The 24,788-nt window shown below is 40.5% G+C and overlaps 1 protein-coding gene across 5 annotated transcripts in view; it reads left to right on the top strand.

Moving 5' to 3' along the window:
• The window catches only part of b3gat1a (beta-1,3-glucuronyltransferase 1 (glucuronosyltransferase P) a), an 89,023-nt gene that overhangs the window by 60,086 nt on the left and 4,149 nt on the right, over positions 1-24,788 (top strand). For 2 of the 5 annotated variants that reach the window (XM_003441594.5, XM_005474610.4), the window contains 5 exons: positions 7,761-7,926; positions 13,647-13,789; positions 16,164-16,235; positions 16,341-16,852; positions 22,777-23,073. In XM_003441594.5, the coding sequence (XP_003441642.1) occupies positions 13,678-13,789; positions 16,164-16,235; positions 16,341-16,852; positions 22,777-23,073 (993 nt within the window). In that variant the 5' untranslated portion in view covers positions 7,761-7,926; positions 13,647-13,677. The remainder of the gene's footprint in view (positions 1-7,760; positions 7,927-13,646; positions 13,790-16,163; positions 16,236-16,340; positions 16,853-22,776; positions 23,074-24,788) is intronic. The other 3 variants (XM_005474611.4, XM_005474612.4, XM_005474613.4) reach the window with 3 other exon arrangements.

The following is a 24,788-nucleotide window of genomic DNA, read 5'->3' as shown; positions in this document are numbered from 1 at the left end:
AAGAAGAAATCTTTGCACAGATGATGTTTATATGTTGATTAGTGATTTTCTCGATTAAAATGTGAACTAAAGCATATTTTTAAAGAGGTTATATGCTAAAAATTAAAAAATAAATTAGGCAAGGAAAAAGTCTACTTAATTTTTCTGTGTTCCAGCCTCTACATCTATTGAATTTTGTACACCTCTGTTGAAATCTCACAAGTGTTAGCTTTACTTTGATACCAAGACTGTTTACACAGAGAAATACTCCATTTATTTTGGGCATGTGATTTTTGAGCAGGAAGCTCAGAAAGCCCTTCAGGTAGCAACAGGTTAAAGCTCTTTTTTACCACATTTACAAGTTACAGCTTCTCTATTATCATGTGAGTATAATTTAAGAATTCAGATTGTTACTATACACTATGTCCTGCATCTCCCTGTGCCCACACATGATTTTAATTAGGTTGAGAGAAACGGACAGGAAAGATTCGCACAAGCCTCAGCACACCTTGCTCTTTAAAGCACCAGATTGTTCTTGACTACTCCAATAGGGCATCCACTAATTGGTTTTCCATCTAGTGTATTTTACAGTTCCTCTCTTTGAGTCAGAATAGATGATTTGAGTCCATGAATTGAATTAGAGCTAATACAAAGTACACTAAGTTTATAATGTATTTTCTTAGTGCCATCTCTCTGCAGGAATTTAAGTCTAGAAAAATGTGAATAAGAGCTATAAAGCAGCAGTGACAGTATTATTTAAACATGCAAATATAAATATATATTGGACATAGATTTTTAATTCTCTTGTAGATTTGTTGCTGTGTTTGAGATCGTTGTCCTTTGAGCTGTTGGACAAATGGGCTCACGTTTCACTCTAGAATTCTTTGGTATACAGAGAAGTTCGTGGCTGACTCAATGATTGCAAGGTGCCAAGATCCTGTGCCTACAGAACAAGCTCAAATGGTCATCCATCCACCAGCTGGCACAGTTGGCATAATGTAGTTAGATTTTGGTTTTTTTTTTACAGGCTTACGAAATCTTTCTTTTGCTCGTGATGTTCAACGTGATCATTAAAATCTTAAAATTCATTCCAAAAATAACTGAAAACCAAAAAAGATCATCATTTCAATCCCAAGAGGAAACAGAAACCCAATGTTACAGCTAGTGTCTAAAAAAAGAACTGCCAAAAACCTTTGTAACTTTATAAGCTGTCAGTTTGCATAAAATATTATCAAGAAATACAAACCTGGTGATGTTCTATACAAGATTATATAATAAATATAAGTGAAAGACAGATCATCTCCTCCTGGTATAATGTCCTTCAAAAGCAATTAAGCGTGTTTGAATCGATGCCCACACATAAAAATTAATATTTAATGGTAGCTCAAAGCAACGCTGTTTTTTATGGATATGACAGTAACATCAATATTGATCTACCGCAGCGGCATGTCTTCGAAGACTCCTCAGATTTCCCTGAAAACTCCTCTGAGCATTGCCAAATTGGTCAGAGACCAATGAATTCATAAAGGAAAGCTAGCAGTTGGACATATTATGGCACACTGTCTCCAGAGAGTCTGTCTTCCCCACTGCCTCAAGAGTAAATGAAAATGATGCTACAGCGAAGCAAGCAAACAGAGGAGGGTGTTATTATTGGTTTTCAAAAATGGCATATGTTCAAGGGTTAAAGGGGAATGGAACGACCCAAAACAGAGTCCCAGTTTAAGTCTGCTGGTGCTTTTGGTTGATACCACAGACCATGTGATCCTGCCTGCACACACCCTTTTCCCATCTCATCCCTGTGCTGTGTTCATGGTTCAGATGTGAAGATGTTTTTGGCACTTCTGCACCCAAGTTAGCACTACAGAAATTAAGCGAGCATAATCTGAGCAATTTTTTAAAAGGTCGTTTCAAATTCAGCATTTCAAACAGCTCAGCAGGCATGACACACAAACTCATCTCTGTTCTCCTTCTTAGAGGTTAACACAGAGTCTGAGATGGGGAATGATGTAAGAAAGAGAGAACGTGAGGGGAAGCTGAGAGATTGATTTTGAAGGTAAAGACTTCTCATCAAGTGTGATTTGATAAACTAGAAATGTACATGTCATGTTGTTTTTTTTAAATCAGATATTTGGATCTGTACATGATGTATTTTGAAAGCAAATTAAATGATAATAATTCAATTTGTATCCGGAGTTTATATTAGATATTTCAAAGTGGGTAGTTTGAAGTGTTGTGGTTTACGGTGATAAACTATGTTAGAAGGGTGCAGGGCAGAACTCTGCTATCGCTGCTAGATTAGGTCCTGGGTAGCATCAGAAACATTATAACAGAAGGAGCACACGGCACTCGATACTGCAAAAATAAATATAAGATGCCCAACAAAGATAAAAAAATATACATTTTAGATAGTCACATACAACATGGCAACGATTGTGCCACTTTGAGCTTATCAGCCAGAGCTGAGGGGCTCCTAACCCTGAACTGTCAGGCTGTCCATCAGTATATGTCAGAGCCAAGAAGCGCTTTACATGTCATATGAAAAACCAAGTTTTCACAGGACTCTGTGCAGTCCTTGACATACTTGACATCCTCGTTTTAGAGAGAAGGGGCGTCATGTTTATGGCTTTAAAGCTTCAAAACTTTCTTTTTCTCATGATGTTGAAATGTGATCGTAAAATATTAAAATCCATTCCAAAGCTGCCTGATAACCAAAACAAAGCAGTGTCCTTGTTTACAGAATGTCATAAAGGCTTTTACATAGGATTCACAATCTTTGTAGTCTTGCATAGATATACTGTATACAGTGTATATGCAGTACAGTCTATGCAAAGTCTGCACTTTATTGGTTCCTGTTTTGTTTTTTATGAAGCATTAAACAGCATTAAAACTTGTCACTTTGTAAGCTGTTAGTTTGCAAAAAAAATATTAACATGTACTAACCTGGTGAAGCACCTTGAAGGCGACTGTTGTTGGGATTTGGCGCCATATAAATAAAACTGAATTGAATTGACGTGCTATACAAGACTTCATAAGAAAGAAAGTATCAGAGATAGACAAATCACCTACTTCTGGCATAATGCCCTTCAAAAGCAATTAAGTCTGGTTGAATCAATGCCCACATATAAAAATTAATATTTAATTTAATAGCACCTCAAGGCAATGCTGTTTTTTGTGGCTATGACAGTAACATCAATATTGATCTTCTACAGCGGCATGTCTTCGAGACTCTCTAGATATCCCTGAAAACTGTTCTGGGCTTTACCAAGTTGGTCAGAGACCAATGAATTCATAAAGGAAAGCGAGCAGTTGGACATACTAGGACACACTGTCTCCAGAGAGCCTCTTTTCCCCGCCGCCTGGAGAGTACATCAACATGATGCTACAGCGAAGCAAGCAAACAGAGAAGGGTGTTATTATTGGTCTTCGAGAAATAGGATATGTTCAAGGCCAAGGGAGCTCAGAATTCAGAGGCAGACTGATTACAAACTTGGAAACATGCCCCTGCTTCATCTTTGAAGATGGGATTTTATAAATCTAAGGCACAGAGCAAGGAGGGAGAAGTGTGAGCAAGTAGTGGCAAGATAGGCGATAGACTATCGGCATAAACATACAGAACATATATATGCAAATAAAAATAAGTAAGGAAGCTACATTATTCTGGAGCTTCACTAAAGCGGCTTTGCATTATTCACAATTCAGGGTTATTGCCTTTTTTGTTAAAGGTTCTCTACAACCACTCTCTCTTTCTACTGACATCCCTTATCTGGCTTGAAGCTTTTTAAGAAACTTACGAGTTCCTGTTCAGATTATCTAAATGAAGTTTTAGGAGGCAGAGATCCCTGTCCGATGTGTGAGTCCCATACACCGCACTATTACAGGAACACTGGTTTCATTAACATTTGAACAACAACGCTGACTGGGAGCCATTAATCACTACAGGAGTCTCAGTCATGGTGGCCTATTAATACTCCACTCTTTGCAACACAAACACTGCAAACAACATTATGCACAAGAGTCCAAGTCTGAACACCGTGTAGCCGAAATAATAATAATCAAAAAACCCTGAATAAAATATGTGAGATTAAGATTAACAGCAAGTGTTTGTATTACAAAAATCAAGTACAGTTTTTATAAGTATGTACAACCACACTCCTCAGTAAGTAACTCAATATAAGTGTTTACATTATTAAAAATGAAGTTTAATTATTTTAATTAATAAAGAGAAAAGGGCCTTCTTTGTTTTTATTTTGTAATGATGTGAGATAAATTTCCCATTAGTTTTAAAATCAGTGAGCATTAAACACATTTAAAATGGCAAAACATTTTAGGATGGTTTTTGTTTTTTTTGGACACACGTGAATCCTTTACAGAATAATCTGCTGTTTCACCTCCTTGTTCCACCTTTTGGGGCTAATGTTGTTAGTTCAACAATCAGTACAGCAATTTTCACACATGGCATTGTTGCTGTAATTCTTTATTAATCAGTGGCAGGTGTTCCCTTCACAGCTGGTTAACTCGAGCTGATGTGAAAGGCTGTCAGGCTTCATTGTCTGCCATTGGCTGTTCCAGCCAGCGGCATAGAGCTGACTTTCTGTATTCTTGCTCCATCACATAGTTACACCGAAGCTAACTGGCCACCTGCATGCTTTTGGGCTACAGAGGCCTCATTAAGGTCCCCATTTTCACAGTTACAGTATCTGTTGGGGTTGCCTGTTTGTTGCTGCTGTCTTGTCTGTTGTGCGGACATGAAAGACACTTTAAAATAGAATATGTGAGAGATGTAGCACTTGTTTATACGTGCGTTAGGGTTGTGTATTATCCAGATGAACAATATAATCACACAGTTTTGACAAGAGGGTCGATATTTGTGCTCAGTCTAATTATAAAAGTCTGAATTACACTGGTGGATCAGTCAACATGATACATGGCATACATTAATGAATAGTGTAAGAGTAACTACTGTATGGGTGTGTGATGCTTGTGCTGGTTGCACTGGCTGTGTGCTGTATTGAAGCTACTGTGTTAATATGGTGTGCTAGTATCACATATCGCATAGATAACTCCTGATTAAAACAGTGGTACAGCAAAACATATCCAATGACATGCACTCAGCAACCACTTCAACTCCTTTTTGATGCAAATACCTAATCAGCTAATTACATGGCAGCAATTCAGTGCATTTAGCCATGTAGACATGCACAAGACAACCTGCTGAATTTCAAACCGAGACTTTGTGACATGGTTATTTGGTGCCAGACGGGCTGGTCTGACTATTTCAGAAACTGCTGATCTGCTGGGATTTTTCCACACAACCAACCCTGGGGTTTACAGAGAATGGTCCAAAAAAGAGAAATTGTCCAGTGAGTGGCAGAGGGAAAGTGTGCTGAGCAAAAAATGTCTTATTGATATCAGAGGTCAGAGGAGAATGGCTAGACTGCTTCAATCTTGATAGGAAGGCAGCAGTAACTCAAATAACCGCTTGTTACAACCAGTATCTCTGAATTCACAGCAACCTTGAAGCAGATGGGCAGCACCAGTAGAAGACCACAGTGGCGCCGCTCCTATCAGCTAAGAACAGGAAAACAAGGCTACAATTTATACAGGCTCACCAAATTTTGACAATAGGGGACTGGAAAAACATTTTCTCCTGTGACATCTAGATTGTAGGGTCAAAATTTGACATAAACACCATAAATGCATGGATCCAATCTGCACCAATCAAGTGCAATGTTGTGGTGGTGTAATGTTGTGGGGGATATTTACTCTGCACCCTTTAGGACCTTAAAACCAATTGAGCGTCATTTAAATGCCACAGCCTACCGCTGCTGCTGACTATGTCTATTCCTTTATGACCACAGTGTACTCATCTTCTGATGGCTGCTTTCAGCAGGATGAAATGTTATGACACAAAGTTCGTATAATCTCAAACTAGTTTTTTTTAAACATCACAATGAGTTCACTGTACTCAAATGGCCTCCACAATAAACAGATCTCAATCCAATAGAGCACCCAATAGACCCAAAAGTGGGTCCAATCTGGTATCAGGAAGGCATAACTAATGAAGTGGCCCATGATTGTATGCTGCTTAAGTCTAACCAACAATCATAGCATCTGTGCTACACTGCAAGCCTTTAAAATTGAAATATGTGCAATAAAACCCCGTCATCTGCAAGACTTTTCTCTTTACTGGCACTGTATTATAAGTGGACACGACCAACTTACCAACTGCTCATGTGGATCAAAAGCATCAAAAAAAACAAATTCACCACTGTGAGCCTTAAGGGGTTCTGTATTTAGCACTGCTCAAAATGTAACTTCATCATTTCAAGTTAAACATTTCTTGCCTGTGGCTCAAATCAGCTCAAATGTGTAAACAACTCTGCGGCAAAAAAGAAATCAAGGTTTTTAATGAATGCCGTTATATCGCTAAACACCCATTTTCAGTACTGCATGTTCTATACACAATAGCATTATGAGTTTGAGCTCCCTTCAGCAGACAGCGTATGCCAGCGTATTTTCGTTTTTCCAAACCTCAGTTTTAAAAATGTTAAACTCTGAGAAAACACAATGGCCCGCGGAATGGTCGGAGATTCTGGCAGGTCGTTTTAACTCGACTGTGTTTCAATCTGTTTATAGCTTCATCGCAGTGAGGAAGGCGAGTGTGTTGTACAGAAATCACAATGACAACACTGTCATTGGGAGCTTGTACGCGTGACGGTACCTGGCAGCAACTCTAAAGCTTTACTGGTGAAGCTGTTTATTTTGTCACAACAGTACTTGCTCGTCGCTGTCAGGAAACACAAATGCTGCACAATCTGCACCAACGCATGAAGAACATATATTCCTCTTTCCACACGATGATGTCAGCCCCCTCGCCCCGTCAGATACATTTCAGTTTGAGAAACTTCACAAAACAAAGCTACCTGAAAATAGGTTGTTTCTGAAATGTTGTGCACATCAAGCACACACTCTTCTTTTCTGCTTTACTGGGTCACAGGTAATTTGCCTTTTCACAGAACAGTGTGGCTTCGTAAAATGATTCCGGCACTCCCGCTGCTCATTCCCCAAAACCTACATATTTTGCAGCTTATATGATTTTCTATCACAAAGCACTAAAAATACAGTCTTCAGCCATCAAGTTGTGGTGCTGATGCAGCATGCAGGCATCGCTGGCTGTGTGGAGCACAAGCCTCCATAGAGGCAGCGTTCCCTCAGATGTATTTGAATAAGACATGATGCCAGTTTATTTTTGTAACATTCCCCACCCCAGACTGTTGGCAGGCAATGGAGTTGTGACTAAACCATCTTCCAGTTTCCATATCAGGCGAAAATAAATAAAATACAGAGTCTGTGTCACTGCAATTTAGTTCGAAATGAATTGAGTAAATCACATACCAATATACAGAACATTAAGCAGAACGCTGCATTGTGAAGCACAGCAGTGGTGTACCACCGGGGGATGGATTTGTGGACGATGCACATCCAAACTAGAGTTCACTGTATTATACTGGCACACTTTCCCTCTGCAGCAATTTCAGCCCCGGCTCTTTGATGTTAAATTATGAATAGATGTCACACAAGCAGAGTGCTCACTGAGGGTGTCTTTGGCAAAGCATTTCTGTAAGGCTTTTGACTCTTAGACCCTGTCCAAACTGCTTTAAACCTGGGTGACTGTCACTGAGTGTCGCTGGTGTCAGTGGAAGAAGTATGGTGAAACCACAAAGAGGGAAGAAAATGTGGCATTGCTGTAGCATATTAACCAAAGTGATCTCATCTTCCAGGTGTGCACTTGCTGTTTCCTGACTCTGTGAGTGGACAAGAAAGAGGAAGAGGAAGAGAAGAAGGAAATGGTCGGCTGATGTGTCATGGAGGATGTCAACGCTAGGTAGCCCATCTAGTCTCCAGTGTGGCTTTCCCAGCCGCGCAATGATCCAGTTCTAACTGTGGGTGAGCTCACTTTTTTCATTTGTTACACACTGCTCAAAAAATTACAGGAGCACTTTTTAAATATGAGTATAGCATCAAGCCAATTAAACGTCTGGGATACTGATCTAGTCAGATCTAGTCAAGCAGCAGAGGGGGTTGTTAATCGGTTTCAGCTTTTTTGATTTCTTTTTTGCCGCAGAGTTGTTTACACATTTGAGCTGATTTGAGCCACAGATGAAATTAACAATTGGTGCACTAGAGGGGAGACAATGGGACAACCCCCAAAACAGGAATGGTTTTACAGCTGGAGGCCAATGACATTTTTTCCCTCCTTATCTTTTTGAACTGTTTTTTTACTAGTTTTGCATTTAGCTAACGTCAGTGTCCCTACTGCTAGCATGAGGCGATATCTGGACCCTAAAGAGGTTACACAGGTAGTCCAACTCCTCCAAGACAGCACATCAATGTGTACCATCGCGAGAGGGTTTGCTGTCTCTCCTAGCACGATCTCAAGAGAATAGAGGAGATTCCAGGAGACAGGGAGCTACTGGATAGTTACTGGATAGGGCTGTAGAGGGTTCATAAGCCATCAGTAAAACCAGTATCTGCTCCTGAGAGTTTGACATCCTCTAGTGGACCCTGTGCTCACTGCCCAGCACTGTGATTGGCATTTGCCACATAATACCAGAACTGGCAGGTCCACTACTGGCACTCTGTGCTTTTCACAGATGACAAAAAACTGACAGGCGTGAAAGGGTCTGGAGAAGCTGTGGAGAACATGCCTGTAACATCATTCAGCATGACCAGTTTGGTGGTGGTTCGGTGATCAGTCCGTGGAGGGACGCACAGACCTCCATAGCTTGGCTAAAGCACCCTGTGTGCCATTAGGTGTCAGGATAAAACCCTTGGACCTATCGTCAAACCCTACTTTGGTTCAGTGGTTCCTCCTGGGGCACAACTAGTGGAAATAGTATGCAGGCAGCCCCTGGAGGATTAAGGAATTGATACCACTGACTGCCCCCCACAGTCGCCTGACCAGTACCAATAGAAGACCTCTGGGGCATTATGTTTCAGTCTTTTCCAATGCTCACAGATTGCACCTCAGACTGCCCAGGAGCTCAGTCATGCCCTGGTCCAGATCTGGGACAAGATTCATCATGATACCATCTGTGGTTTCAAATAAGGGCATGCCCTGGTGCTGTAAGGCATGTGTGCAACCACGTGAAGCTCTACAAACTACTGAATACAATTTTGAATTTTTTGCAATGAAATTTTGGCCAAATGGACTAGCCTGCTACATTGTTTGTTTCTTTTTGATTCCCAAAGTGTCCTTGAATTTAGCCCTCTGCAGGTTGAACATTTTCAATTTAAATCAAATCCTGTGAAATACTTTTGTTCCTAACACATTACCCAGACCATATCAGCATAGATGCCAGCACTGATGTATTTTTCCATTGATATCTGATGTGTTTTAAAAGTGTTCCTTTAATTCTTTTGAGCAGACTCCTGGCAACAATATTTTTAAAGGCCTACCCAATTTTTTCATCCAGGTCAATTTTCTAAAATAAGCACGTATTTCTGAAGCTGTAAAAAGAGATCATTAATGTTTCCTGTGGCTCTGGAGGAGCTTTGTTACGTCTGAGAAAATTAGCCTGATGATGTTATACAGTACAATTAGGGACTGTGTTACAAAAGATGTGCTGTTAAAAAAAAGGAGAAAAAAAGAAATGATGTATAATTTCCAGGCAAAAATGGGCTCTAAGCAAAGATATTAAAGTCTGGGTCTAACGTTCGATCAGAGCCTCACACTTGAATTGAAGGTGAGCTGTGATGAATGTTGCTGTTGTCAACTTTGTAACACTGCTCTACAATCACAGTGTTTTTGTAGTTCCAAAAATAGACTGGCCTTTGTTCCGTGGAATGATTTGATAGCCATCATTGTAAATTCGACATAGACAGAGACACTACAATTTCGGAGGGCATCTAAGCAAGGCCAAGAAATCCATTCGACTTAAACGTAAACTGTAGCAGTAATGTTTGACTACTGGATGTCTTATATTGAGAAAAGATTTACATGATGAGTTTAATCACAAGCTTTTTCCTCTAGAGCAGAGATGTCAAACTCATTTTACATGGCGGGCTACATACAGCCCATTTTGATTTTTTGTGGGCCAGACCAGTGAAACTCCCTTTTCTGTCAGTGTAGATAAATTTAACTACACATTTAATCAATGAGATAGCTTCATTTAAGAAAAAACAAGTGCAATCTTAACAATACGTCTCATTTCTGCTACACGATAAAGAAATGCTGTTGTAATAAATGTCAGAAATCTGTCAGCACAACTCTTTGAGCTTAATTTACACGAATTAAAGATGTAAAATTACAGAAATCTGTCATTTAATTACATTGGTGTTGTATGAATGGCTATGGGGAAGGTACTGATGTGATACCAAGTAACCACAGGGTCAGTATTGCCGATGCACACACTGATCCTTATAACATATAAAAGGAGCTGTAGGAGAGAGCAGTGTGTCGTGATTTATGAGATGAGTCATTAATTTGCAATTAAATTTGTTTTAATGACCACTAAATTCCTGTGAGTTTTACTTTTCACAATAACGAGTTAACTCATTAAAATGCAGCTTTCAGCTTTTCATGTATTTTGAAACTGGGGTTTTTTTCTAGATCTGTAAATGTGGCTGTCTGTTAAGGACTTTGGATCAGTTACTTTTGTTTAAGTGTTCTATAGGATATAAACAGTACACTTTAAAATGCTCAGACATTTTTATAGACGATAGAAACATGTATCTAGTATCAAGAGCTAGTATCTAGATCCTAGTACATAGTATCAATCTGATGCCAATACCAGTGCTGGTATCAATGCCATCACTATTGAGATTGATCTGCCCACCTCTTCTTACTGTTCTTTCAGTATTTCTTAGTAATTTTCCTTTCCACTTAAACAGAAATAAGTACATACAGGTTATATCAGTAAGGAAGCTGATTAAATATTGACCGATAACTAATCCCAAAGGGGTGGGATTAAATACGTGTGTACTTCTTCTCACTCCTTTTCGATATGTAACTGAATCAGAACAGATGAAGCAATATTGAAATGTATTTTGCTTTATTTTTTATAGCATTTTTTCTTCTTTTCTTTGCTAAATGGATTTTGTATATTCTTTACATGATCGAAATAAATTAACAAACAAACATACATACAGCTTTGCAGCGCACATTTCTTAACCTGAAAAAAGAGCATGAGTAGAGTCTGCGTCAAAAGCGTTTATACCTAAGGCTTGGCCATTAATAGTGTATTTATTTACAAAGCTCAACGAACATAATTGGCATATACAATTACATTAAGCCACAATATTCTGCCACCGTCCCCAGCAGTGGGAGCAGGATCGCTCTGGGAAATGCGATGACTTGTTCTCTCTCGTGTAAAGCTGAAATGAATGCGCTGAACACCTGTGCCCACATTATGGCTGTTTTAGTCTTTGTTTAATTGAGCAGATCACTTAATAACTGCATTTCCCAGTTAGGGCTCAGCATAATACCACAAGCATTTTAAGTATAAGAGACAGACCCTGGGAGAGATGGGCAGGACGTCTGACCTTAAATTTAATGTAAATGGTCAATGAAGAACAATAATAATAGAGGTATGAAATATAATGATTGAATGCAAAACAGAAAGACTAAATAAAACTTTACATTTATGAAACATGACTTTATGTTTGTGGAGACAATATCGATTCAATTAAGTGCTCATTTAGCACTTCTACACAAAATTCCTGTAAGACTTCAGACAAGCTGCTGAACAAAAATATAGCTGGAGGGAAGGAAATTGGTGTCATTCATGAATCATGATTGTTGTGCTTAAAATGTTAATTGATAAAATTGTGTTTTAATGGTAGACGGTACTAACTACACAATGGTTTAATTGATCATGTACTTACATTTGAGTTTGATTGGCTATACCCTGTGATGAAGAGCAACTATCCAATGAGAAGTTAGGAACCATAATTAGGCACTTGTTTCATTGCACTGAAACCACAACCTTTAGCTTTATGGCCCAAATTTGGGAGATGCCAGAAGTTATTTATTAATTTGTATTTAGTTTTATTTTTCTTTCTTTCTTTTTTAGAAGTTATTTAGATAAAAAAGCATACATTTTCATCTAAGGTGGCTAATTCGGTTTCTAAGGTGCAATCATCAACTATGAGTAAATCATACACAGAAACACATACGCATACATAGATATGTACTAGTTAATATAAATGACATACTAATAAAAAAAGGTCTACTGGTACGACTACTCACCAAAACTAGAGCAAGGGCTTCCTTGTCTGCTAAACTTAACCACACAGGAAGTCAGATAATCGCATTCAAATTGCTTCAAAACGCACCAACAGTACAAACCAGGTTGAAGCGTCCAATTTAGGGACTCAATTTATCCTTAGACAGATGATTACATGCTACAGCCTCCTGTGCCAACATCTATATGTCAGTCATTAGCCAACCCCCTAATAATGTAAGCTTTAAGTCTTGATAAAATTTGAAAATCTGCATTTTTTCCCCCCTAATATTATTGTTGTATTTTAAACGGAGAAGGGAAAAACAGCCCATCTAGCAACAATGTCCACTGGAACCCTGATAGAGCGTTAAAGCTTGTATAAAGATAAAATATAAGTAGGTGTAAATATAAAAATTTAAGACAGAAGAAATGACAAAACCAAACACAGCATGCTAATTAACACCATTCAAAAATGGCAGAACAGGATCTCTCCAGATGCAACACATTTGCCATTTCTCCCATCCAAAGTTCAAATATAGTCTCATTTTCACTGCTGTAGCATGAACATTTTTGCAGTAACAATTCAAACACGATTGCAATCTGTTCCAACTTTTTTGATTTCAGACTTTTAACTTGAGCCTGAAGTTCAAAGTAATTAATAGAGGAACTTCAAAATAATAGCCGCTGTTTCAGTCAATGTCTGATTCCTTCCATGCTGCAATTGAATCTTTCAAAGAGATACAAGTCTGAACCAATGTTCTGGACTCAGAGGGAAAGGCACATTTGCAAAACAGTCCTCCCACAGTCTGGTTACATCGCTTCCTGCCATTTGGCCTGTGAATACTTTCAGCACTGGGCATGAAGTCACCACCGTGTCTGCAGTGATAGCGCTGATGAGCTCACTGGGTTACCAGAGGGCGCAAGCTGTCAATGCATTGCCTCCTCCAATGGATTTGACCTTCCCTTTGTTGGTTACTGCTTAAAATCAGGCCCTATTTTTTCCTTTTAAATTCTGTGTAGGTAATAGAGCAATCATGTTCTCTTTCATTTGATTGGAAACTGTGAGACCGTTATGCATTTGTGGCAAAATAGAATTCAAGATTGAACAACAGTAAGTAAGCTATTACTCAGTTTTAGACACTGAAGGTTTTGCTTTGCAGAGAGCCAGCCAGGTCCATAAAGACAAAGTCCTTGAGTGTCTTAAATGCTATTTAAAAGGCGGTCAACAATAATAAAGGTCCTGCAAGTGTGACTTCCCTTTTCTTCAAATAACTGAGATTCATCAAAAACAATTATGTTAGCTTGCTCTGGTGAAGGTTAGAAGTCTAAGTTGGCTGGCTGACTTTTAATATCTGTTTTGGGGGGGGGTTTCTAGGTTCTCATTGTGACCTTGAAGAATGATAACACATCCTATCATCTTTTTAATTTTTTTTCCCCCTCCAGGTAATGCCGAGCCAAATAACCAATCCTGGAGATGCCGAAGAGAAGAGATATTCTTGCCATCGTGTTGATCGTGTTACCCTGGACTCTGCTCATCACCGTTTGGCACCAAAACGCTATTGCTCCACTCCTCGCCATCCGAAAGGGTACGCAGCACGCTGCACTCCACTGACGATATCGAACTTGAAGTGGGCCCTCGAACTTAACACCGTACTTCAGGTTTAGACAACAGGCTGTTCACACAGAGACACTTGAAAGCCATGACCATCAGCTTCATCGGAACTGAAAAGCACTTGTCCGGTCACTGTAAACCTCATCAGTCAGGGATGATTTTGCAGTTACGGATGAGTTGCATATCCACTCCATTTGGGAGTTATTTTTATTCCACATACTCAGTCTGTCAGAATAGAACTGCTAAGCTGCAATTTTTCTTTTTTTGTTAGTAATAACTTGCCCAGAGTTGCATATTATAAAACTAAATCCTTCTGCAGCTTATCCATTCACATAGCTTACAACATCAATCCATATCTTCTTGGTGTGACACACAGTATCCAGTATAGAGTTTGTGTCAATCAAGCATTTGAGCCAAACCTTTGCATGTTATAATTGGCTCAATGTCATTGCAAATTAATTTCAGAGACTGTTGGCAATTAAAAAGCATAAATGTGTCCTATTGATTAACTTCACCAGTGTTTGGTGCCTTCTCTGCAAACCAGAAAACCAACAGTTTAAAATGTCGAGATTCCTGCAGAATAAACACACCCAAAATAAAGCAATAGCAAATCAATAGAGCAATCTGCTCTCTTCCTGTAATCTCAGAAATGCACATAGAGGGGTTAACAAGGAAAACAGGCTTATGAGCTATGGGAGTCTGTACTGAACTTACACATGATTTGACTCAGCGTGTTTTTGCAGGTTCTTCAAACCCTCTGAATACAGTCTGATTAGCTCCTTATCGACTAAGGTAAATTAAAAAATGAAAGTAAAAGGTTACCAAAAATAAAAAAAAATTGTACATAGTTAAGTAATTTTAATTTCTCATGGAATACACTAAAAATATAATAACTTTTTTTTTCAGTGACAATCTAACCAAGCTCTGTCCACAGGCTTCCTTTTGTGTTCCTCTAAAAGAGAAAAGCTAGAGATTTATTGGCAGCATGCTCACTGGCAGCCTCTGTTGAACATCTGGCCATCAGAAGATTGTGTTAATCTTTGTGCTGCAGAAAAAATCCCCTTTTATGCTGGAGGTGCGACTAGAGCTCAAGAAGAAAAGTGAAAGATTGCCATGCGCTGTGGCACAATAGGAAGAAATGAGCAACCTTAATGACTCTATAATCACATTCTGTCCGTCATGACCAAACTATTCAGGCCAAAATATCACAGCCTTCACCGAGGGAGTCTACTCAAAATGCGTCAGCTGACTGATTCGCTGCGTTTTGTGCAATTCTAAAGAAGGTCAGACTTTTGAAAATGAGCCTCACCTTCCCACACATAAAATGGAAAATGATGTACTGCACTGACATAAGCTATAGACTTAGCACACAAACCTCAGTTTCTGCAGTGATACGCGATGTAACACCTTAAGCACCATTCCAATTTTAGGTTGTGTTACCTAAAACTTGCCCTAAAACCCACACAGGGTGTCTTATGAAAGCGTTTCCATGAAAAACCTTCACTTTGCTATTCTGTCTGTCTGACATACAGTATGCGTATGTGCAGGTCATGGATGCAAAGAAGATACCGACGAAGTATCAACAAAACCAGCAGATTTTCAGTAGAGACGACCTCGCAGATTTCTTGATGGCTTGACACAAGAGTTTGTACCTATGGCCTTTAATGAGAAATGGCAGAATCCAACATTATGTCATTGCTGTTTGACTCAAAAGCTTACAAACCTCCCTGTAATAGCACACATGTGGATGTGGATGTTTAGGCCTCTCTGAAGTCAAATACATTTGAACTGTGAACACTGGGTCTAGAGCAGGGATATCAAACTCAATTGATGGGCCACATACAGCCCACTGTGATCTAAAGTGGGCCAGACCAGTGAAACTCCCCTTTGTCTTAGTGTAAAAAAGTTTAACTACACACTTAAACCCTGAGATATCTTAATATAAGAAGAAGAAGAGCAATTTCAACAATACATCTCAGTTTTCTACAAGATAACGAAACTCTCCAAAGATATCCAGCGGGCCGGATTAGAGTCTTTGTTCAGCCGATTCTGGCCCCCATGCCTTATGTTTGACACCCCCGGTCTAGAGCTAGGACATCATTTAGCAGCTCCTGACTGTGAAGATAATACTTTGCATGGCAGATGGGGAATGGCAGGGGATGAGAGAGTCTGTGGTGGAAAAGGCATGTCTACCGCATTTACATACATGCCTTTTTTCCTTCTTTAAAAAGAAAAGCCCAAAGGCAACACCGGGGGAATAGCAGGGCTCATCCCTCCCTCGTCTTGCACTGTCTCTCTGTCCATCAGCTGTGTTATCCTCTCACGGTGCCTGCTTTCGCTTTTTGCAGCCTGTCACCACCTAGTAAAAGAGATCTTTATCATTCCAGAGAGGCTTGCAGTCCGCCACCACCGGCTCTCAGGTACACTTTACCCCCATTGGGTTTAAGTCACCTGAGGCAAATATAGAAAAAGCAGCTCAAGGTTACACTAATGCCTTACATGTCTTCTTATCCCCACATCTACAGATGATGGTGTCGAGGGCAAGAGGGAGGCAGGTGGCCAGGCGCAGGACTCCAAGGAATACTGTGCCTCAGATAAGGACATTGTGGAGGTGGTGAGGACAGAGTATGTGTACACGCGGCCTCCGCCCTGGTCCGATGTGCTGCCCACAATCCACATCATCACCCCCACATATAGCCGGCCCGTCCAGAAAGCTGAGCTGACACGGCTAGCAAACACCTTCCTCCATGTCCCCAACCTGCACTGGATCTTGGTGGAGGATTCCCAAAGGAGAACGCCTCTTGTCACACGACTCCTCCGAGAAACGGGGCTAAACTACACCCACCTCAATGTAGAGACACCCAGGAACTATAAGCTGCGAGGTGACACTCGGGATCCCAGAATTCCAAGAGGGACTATGCAGCGGAATCTGGCCTTGCGGTGGTTGAGGGAGACGTTCAACGCCAACAACAGCCAGCCTGGAATCGTCTACTTTGCTGATGATGATAACACATACAGCCTGGAGCTGTTTGAGGAGGTCAGTGGCTGAATTGTAATAAACATAACAAAGTTGAGGACACATACACGTTGTTTGTGGGCAGGAATCAGAAAGCGTAGCCCACACCCCCAATATGACACGAAGAGAACTTATAGTTTGAAAGCTAAGCAGAAAAGCCAATCCAGCTTTAACTGTGTCCAAACTGTCTCTCTCTTTTTACTGCGAGACAGATTGGTCACCTGTCCATGGTGTAACCCTGCCTCTCTCCCTGAGATAGGCTTCTTGATAACTTCATGAAGCTAACTGAGTAATTGTTCTTAAAAATATCAGTGCAAGTACATTTGCAGATGTAGGTTTTTGTTCAAACATACACTATCCGTGTACTCAGACCAAAATGTGATATCATTTTAAAATCGTCCCTAATACTTATGTTTGGTGGGGCAGTCGCAGCACTTTCACCAACTTGGCAAATATGCTGCCAGCTCTTATCTAGTTATAAAAAAAATCTGTTACTCTCAAGCTCCATTAATCTTTCAGATGCTCAACTTGAGTTTCCGAAACACTAACCACGTGCAGAGTTGATGATGGGTATTTCAGGGGGAATAAGAAAGGCCTTAAAGCTCAGAAGCCATTCAGCTATAAGAGGAATGACGGGAATTCTTAACAATGTATTAAAATCATTTTATGCACTGCATTAAAAATAACTGATTGCACCTTTAAATAGTTATGTGAGCAATATATTGTGTCTGTGCTTTTGTACATGGCATGCAATGTGTATTCTTTAGAGAAAAAGGACACTGAACATTTTTAAGTTCTATATAAAATAATTCTTGATATACTGCATGGAGTGCCATATATTATCTATCTGTGTTGTATATACTCACTGTTAGAGGAGAGGTGGTGAGGCGTGGGCGGATTTGAACCATAAATTCTTAGTTGAAATACTTTAAACTCTTAACAAGCACAGTTGGGTTCTGAAGCCAGTTGGGAGAAGTTTGGGCATGTAATTAGTACATCTCAGGCCATCCATCTTGACATCAGTTGAATTACCTGAGCGGACACGGTCTAGGTCCTCCGAGTATGTGCCTCAAGTCTTGTTAGTAGTGCCGACAGGGGCCGTAGTAAATGGAGCGCTGGTATTGACGGGGCCTGTCATTACCTTTCCCTGGGAATCAGCCAAAGCGCTTGGTCTCGCTCAAAGGCTCTCCATCACCTCCAACGGGCCTATTTATGGTCCAGAGTAATGGCCCCAAGGGGCACGGAGAGAGTCATGGAGAGGGAAAGGCAACACAGAAAAGAATGAACAAAAAAAGAGGTGACAGTAAGATAGACAGGGCATGGAGAGTTGGCTATTACTGCAGTAAAGATGGTAAATGTTATTAAACAGGGACTCAACAGGTAGACACATGGGTGACCCCTTCACCATGAAAAAAGCTAAAAAAAACACTGAATCATTTGCATTTACTAATTGGCAGTACTGCAATACATTCTGACAAACTAACATTGTTAATGTCATTGAGATTTAGACTTACCAGACACTTTATTAGGTACACTTTGCTGGTACTGGGTTACACCTCGTTTTGCCCTGATTGTTCATGGCATAGATTCAATGCTGGAAGCTTCCTCAGAGATTTTGTAATTTTCAACTGCACATCCACTTTTCAATGATCCATGCTTGCACCGGGCAATGTTTTTCCAATCTTCCAATCTTCTGTTGTTCAACTTTAGTGAGTCCATATGACCTGTGACACTCGGTGTGGTCTTCTGCTGCTGATGACCGTTTGCTTGAAGGTTTTGATGTATTGTGCATTCAGAGATGTTCTTCTGCACACCTTGATTGTGTGGTATCTGGTATATGTGGTATGGTATGTAAGTGGATATTTGAGTTAATGTTGTCTTCCTATCAGCTCGAAACAGTCTGGTTATTTTTCTCTGACCTTTGGCATCAACAAGACATTTTCAACTGCAGCACACTGGTGTATTTTCTCTTCTATGGTCCATTCGCATTTTGTTGTATAGAAAAATCCCAGATGACCAGCAGTTTCTGAAATACCCCAACCAGCATGTCTGTCACCAACAACTATGCCACGTTAATAGTCACTTAAATCACCTTTAATGATGCTGATGCTCAGTTTGGTCTACATGCCTACATGTACTGCGTTGCTACCGTGTAATTGGATGATTAGATGTTTTAGTGTACATTTAAATGCAGTGTTTTAAATCTTAGTCAAACATACAAAATGAGACATTAACCCAAAAAGCAGCTAGCATCCAAAAAGACTGCATCACAAAAGACTACATCACAGATGACTGCCAAACACACTTGCATGCAGTTCTTTTAAAGCAGCGGGAAAAATGTATATCAACAAGCAACAGCAATTCACCCCAGCTGGCACAGACTGACACAGACACGGTGCACTTCAGACACAATACTCTGTGGCAGCAGGGTAAAGTCATTGTCATCAGCTGCTATAGAGGACACTGCCATTACTGCCACCGACACATAGCCGGTATCTGAATTCAATCTCAGTCTTTCATTCCAGCAGCAGTTACTTTGGCAGACTTTGGTGCATACTGACTGTTATTAAGAGCCTAGTTTTTAGGTCAAGGCTTAATGAAAACTTTATGAAAAATTCATGTACCACAGTAAAGACCTACATACAGTATATTATTGAGGCCTCATGAGATGTGCTTTATTCCCAAGCTCCAAAAAAAGAGAAACCTATTTACTGTTTATCATGCTATTGTTAAGACTGTTCTCCAATTTAGCTGTCAGGCAGGCTGTCGGCCACTTAAATCCAAGAGAAAGGAGCAAACCAGCAGTTTAACAGAGCTGGATGATATTGACAAAAATATAGCATCCAGACACATCAGTCGTACCATTATATTTGACTACTGGGGATTTGAAAAATGCATTTATTCTCACAACAAACAACCCAAATAATAAAAACATACTCAAAAAATCTCTGTTAGCTAAAGGTTAACTCATTCATTGGTTTAAAAGACACCTAATTTGAAGCTCAGATAGAATGCTGGTTGCATATGCAAGCCAATGTGTCCCTTTGATTTTCTTTATTGTTGGTTGTGTAATTTGAATCATATAATGCGGATAGATTTTCTAATGAAATGAACAAGATTTCAAAACCCAACTATGTACTATGCAGATTTAACTATGCACATTTCTATTGTTTGGATCAAAGAAAGAAACAAAAAACAAAAGAACTTAATCCGCAGACACTACCAGCTGCAGCAGTGGATGACCCTTCTGTTTCTCTTATCTTCTCTGCACCCTTAAGGATTGATTAATGCATCTGGATGCTTGCCTTCTTTTCTCTGCTAGAGTTTGGGGCTCTTGTTTTTTTTTTTCCTGCTGTCAACAATTCTGCACTCAAACACGAAGCTTAAATGCACACATTGGCATTCAGTCACAAACTAAAACATCACTGAAGAGAAAAAAGAAAAGAAAAGCTGTATAGATACATCATATTCACCAGAATGAGGCAGGGTGGGGGTGGGGGGCTTGGTTGCATTTTCATTTGCTTGGCTGCCGGCTAAAGAGGGATTTGTGCTACTTTACTCCAGCTGATATTCCCAACAGAAGCAGCAGGCGTTCTCATTTTCACATGGTCTGTGTAGATGGGGAAAGTGACAAACCTCTTCACGCTGCCTGTAAAGAGCCTGATTCATTGCCTGTTTCCTATTGTTTTGAGTTATACAGTTAGGAAAGGGAAGCAGGCAGGCATTTTTTGGGCAATATGATGGATAACTTTACTTGTAGCCGGACTGTAAAAGGGGGAAAAAACAGCAGCTTTTAAGACTCAAACTCAGATGTTTATTAAGGAACAGCCTATTCTCACTCCCAAATCTTCACACCTGACCAGCCAATGAAATATAATAAGTGATAATGGTGCGTAGTGGGCGGTAGGCACGGTGGTGGTGGCATCGATCACAGGACTACCATCATGAAAACAGTGGATTAGATCCTTCCTGTAGTGTTGTGGTAGTTCAAGATAATAATGTTGTTCACAGCATTGGAAGAAGTCTCTTCCCAGCTGGAACAAGCTTCCTCAATTCTTCTGAAGCACTTCCAGTCTCATGGCATCTGTTTCCATTAAAGTCTACCTGACTACTCTGTGTGTTGGAGTGTGATATCAAAAGATATCAATTGTTGTGAGATGATATTGGGAGTGATCCCACCCCCTAAACAGGAAAAGAAAAAAATGAGCATGAAAATCCCTTCCACGCGTGACTGAAGCCTCAAAGTTAAGATTCATTTATTAAGTGTAAACCGTGAAAGAATCAAGCAACAATTTGGCAACTGGAAACTACAGAATTTCACTTAAATGTTGTTTTCCAAACAAAACCCTGTTGATAAAAAGGCAGGATAATGTCATTTCATCTCAGCTTTGAGGCGAAGCCCCTTAAGCGTAGCAAAGAATGCATCTGACTGATACCCAACAAGCTGCAAAAATGTACACCCCCTCAGTATAAATTATCACTATCATATACGCACATGCATGTAAGCATTTAATTTACAGAGCTCATTAAGATAGTACAGACAGCCCAAGCTTATCTGGGTGAGTCGAACAGTCGTTTCCCCCGAAGCTCAAATCCAATCATTCCCATAAGCCCCCGGGCTGCTCCATGCTGTTCAAACCACTTCTCTCTGATCACCCAAGCTCTTCGCACAGCAGCCCATCAGATCACACACCAACCTGACGCAGCAACTCATGCGCACTGCGATATTTGCATGTGATTTGCACAAAATCGCAATCTACAAATACACATTTAGACAAGTAAGCTTGGGTGTTTAATTCAGCTCAATTGTATAAATAGTACAATGTCGTGACAGCAGTCATTTCCGTGCCTGAGACATAAAGATCCTACAGCATTATAGAGGAAAACCCAGTGATCCCCTGTGAGCATGCGCTTGCTTGGGAGTGGAGAAAAGGGGGTCTTTATAACAAGAACAAACCTCAAGCAGAACCAGACTCAGAGAGAGCAGCCATCTGCCAAACCCAAATTGGAAGCTTGTTCCTCAGGAGACGAGCCTGAGAGCTGAAGGCTCTACCTCCCATTCCACTTTTGATTACTATAGGAGCCACAAGCACGTCTGCACCCTGTATGAAAGTGAAGTGCTCTGTCGGGGTAATACCGTGCTATATAACGTCATTAAGATATGATGGGCTTGGTCCTTATGTGGAGACATATTTCACGTTCTGTTCTGACGGGGAGCATATGGTTATGGATATTGCCTCCATGTGTTCTCCTATCATCTATGCACGGAGGCGCTCTATCTTACAGACACACATACACCTTTATTTTAAATTTGGCCTTCCTATGGAGAGGCACCGGCATCATTATTTCTGCTGCATTGAGTTTGATTAAATGACTTTGCTGTTTCTAAACCTTCCTCTTCCCTCATTATAAAAATGTACCTTTTATGGCTGCAGCAGCTCTTTCTAGAATAACGAAGACTCGCTGAGCAGCAGACAAAGAAGAGGGCGGCAAAATCGTTTGATGCTGGAAGATTAAAGGATGGGGGGGGGTTTAAAGAAAAAAAGAAGAAGAAGAAAATGGTGGCTCTGCGCCTTAAAGAATTTCCTCAGCCATCCAGCTACCAGGGCCACTTGCTCTAATGGCTCTGCTACTTCAAACCCTCTTGGCACTGCCCCGCGCTTACTCGCTTTAGATGCCTAATTATCTCATTGTAGGGCAGCTGTTGAACAGTGTGTGTGATCTGCCTTCATCTGACAGCATGTCAGCTTCGCAGGCCACAATAGCTTGGTCAATATTCTTTCAGAATGAATAGCAGCAGCAGCTCTAAAAAGCCTCTGTCCGTGCTCTGCTGTAAAGCCAGCGGCTGATGCTCAAATACTGTTTCGCTGTCATGTATGGTTTTTCAGTTGACTAATTCGCTGTCTTCCCTTGTCTGTTTCTTCCCCCCTCTCTCCTCTCGCTAGATGAGATCGACTCGGAAGGTTTCTGTGTGGCCTGTGGCCTTTGTGGGTGGCTTGAGGTACGAATCCCCCAAGGTCAACGCAGCAGGTAAGGTCTACGGCTGGAAGACGGTGTTTGACCCCCATCGGCCCTTTGCCATCGACATGGCTGGCTTTGCCATCAACCTGAGGCTCATCCTCTTCAAGCCACAGGCATATTTTAAGCTTCGCGGGGTGAAGGGAGGTTACCAGGAGAGCAGCTTGCTCCGGGAGCTTGTCACACTCAACGACCTGGAGCCGAAAGCAGCCAATTGCACTAAGGTAATTTCCTTGTTTTTTGGGGTTAGTTTTTCACATGTTTACTGATGTTAAGCAGCTTGCCTTGAGCGGTTTGTATTTCAGGGATTTGCTTCACTGTTTGTGAGGATTTTAAATCCTACAAGACAGAGAGCCTTAAACACCACTCTGCTTTTTTTTTCCCATGTAAAGGGTCACAAGCTTTACAGGCTGGGAACCACATGATTTGAAATGTTGTGGAATAATGATGTAACGTAAAAACCGAAATGGAAAAAACTCATGTAAAGGTCCACAAACATGTACATGTTGTAAATGTACTTATCACAACTTACCATAGCATTATAAAATAACAACACTAACGCTAAGCTGGCTTCATACTCCTTTTTTGATTCTAATGGGGACAGCATAGTACAAAATTTATTTGGTATCCAGTTTTCAAGACTATAAAGTATCATGTGGCAGGGCGTGGTCTGTAGCGCCGCTGCGGGGAGGCTGACACACCGGAGCTGCATCAGCTCATCACGCCTCCCCTGCATTTAGGTCTGTACTGGATCCTGACTGAAGCTGTTGTTATTGGTGTGTGTGTGTGTGGCTGGCAGCTGAAAAGCTGCAGCCGAGGAGTGTTACCGAGAACAGCAACCGAGAATAAAGGTGTAACAAAGTGAACCATGTGGTCGGGTCAGCCATGCATCGTTTACATACCAATTATGCAGTATTGTGCTTCCATCGAGCTAGCCTTTACATAGTGGGGTTTTTTTGTCTTTTTTGTAGCTATTGGTCAAGTGGTCATCACCAATAGTTCCCCAGGACTTCTGGACACTTTTAAAAGTTTGTTTTCTTTTTTGTTTTGTGTTTTGTTCATTTTCAATCCTAATGATTTTCAGAGGAACTTTTTATGTTTGCTTTTTTTAAAGACATTTTACTGACTTGTGAATCATTCAAACGTAAAAAAAAAAAAAGCCCCTAACCTAATAAATCACTGCACCTATTTCCAATTTTCCTTGCAAACCTAAAAGAAAGGAAATACGGGTGGGATAAGAATTCTGCACAGTATCAAAAGCAGTTGAAGGCTCACATTCCCAGACTTAAGCAACTGGACTTGTATTTGACACCAATGGAGTCGCCTCCTACTGGCCATTAAGATTCAAGATTCTTTATTTGTCACATGTATAGTTATACGAGTACAACACGCAGTGAACGTCCTCAGTTGTCGGAGGTGATAAAGGCGCTGCCTAGCCTATTTGGACAGGACCAGGTTTATGGCATTTGTGTGTCCGCTTGACTTCTTTAGATTCAATACAATTTTTTTATATAGTGCTAAATCACAACAAGGGTTACTGCAAGGCACTTTATATTGTAACGTAAAGATGCTACATTATTATGGAGAAAATCCCAACAATCAGACAACCCCTATGAGAAAGCCCTTGGTAACAGCGGGGAGGAGAAACTCCCTTTTAGCAGCGTCCAGCAGAACCAGGCTGAGGAAGAGGTGAAGGGAGGGAGACAGGACAGAAGACACACTGTGGAAGAGAGACAAATTTTAATAATAGTTAATGATTAAATGCAAAGTGGTGTATAAACACATAGAGTGAAAAGAGGCAGTGAGGAGTGAAGAAACACTCATCAATGCATCATGGGAATCCCCACTCCATAGAACCATTATGCCTGTGCATAACCCGCCCTGACAAGTTTATATGTTTTTAAGTGCTGAATCATCCCTCTAAATGAATTTCACCAAT

This window comes from Oreochromis niloticus, linkage group LG14 (assembly GCF_001858045.2).
Source record: "Oreochromis niloticus isolate F11D_XX linkage group LG14, O_niloticus_UMD_NMBU, whole genome shotgun sequence".
In the NCBI taxonomy this organism is placed as follows: domain Eukaryota; kingdom Metazoa; phylum Chordata; class Actinopteri; order Cichliformes; family Cichlidae; genus Oreochromis; species Oreochromis niloticus.
Note: the sequence above shows the minus strand (reverse complement) of the source record. Positions and strands in the feature narration are given on the sequence as shown.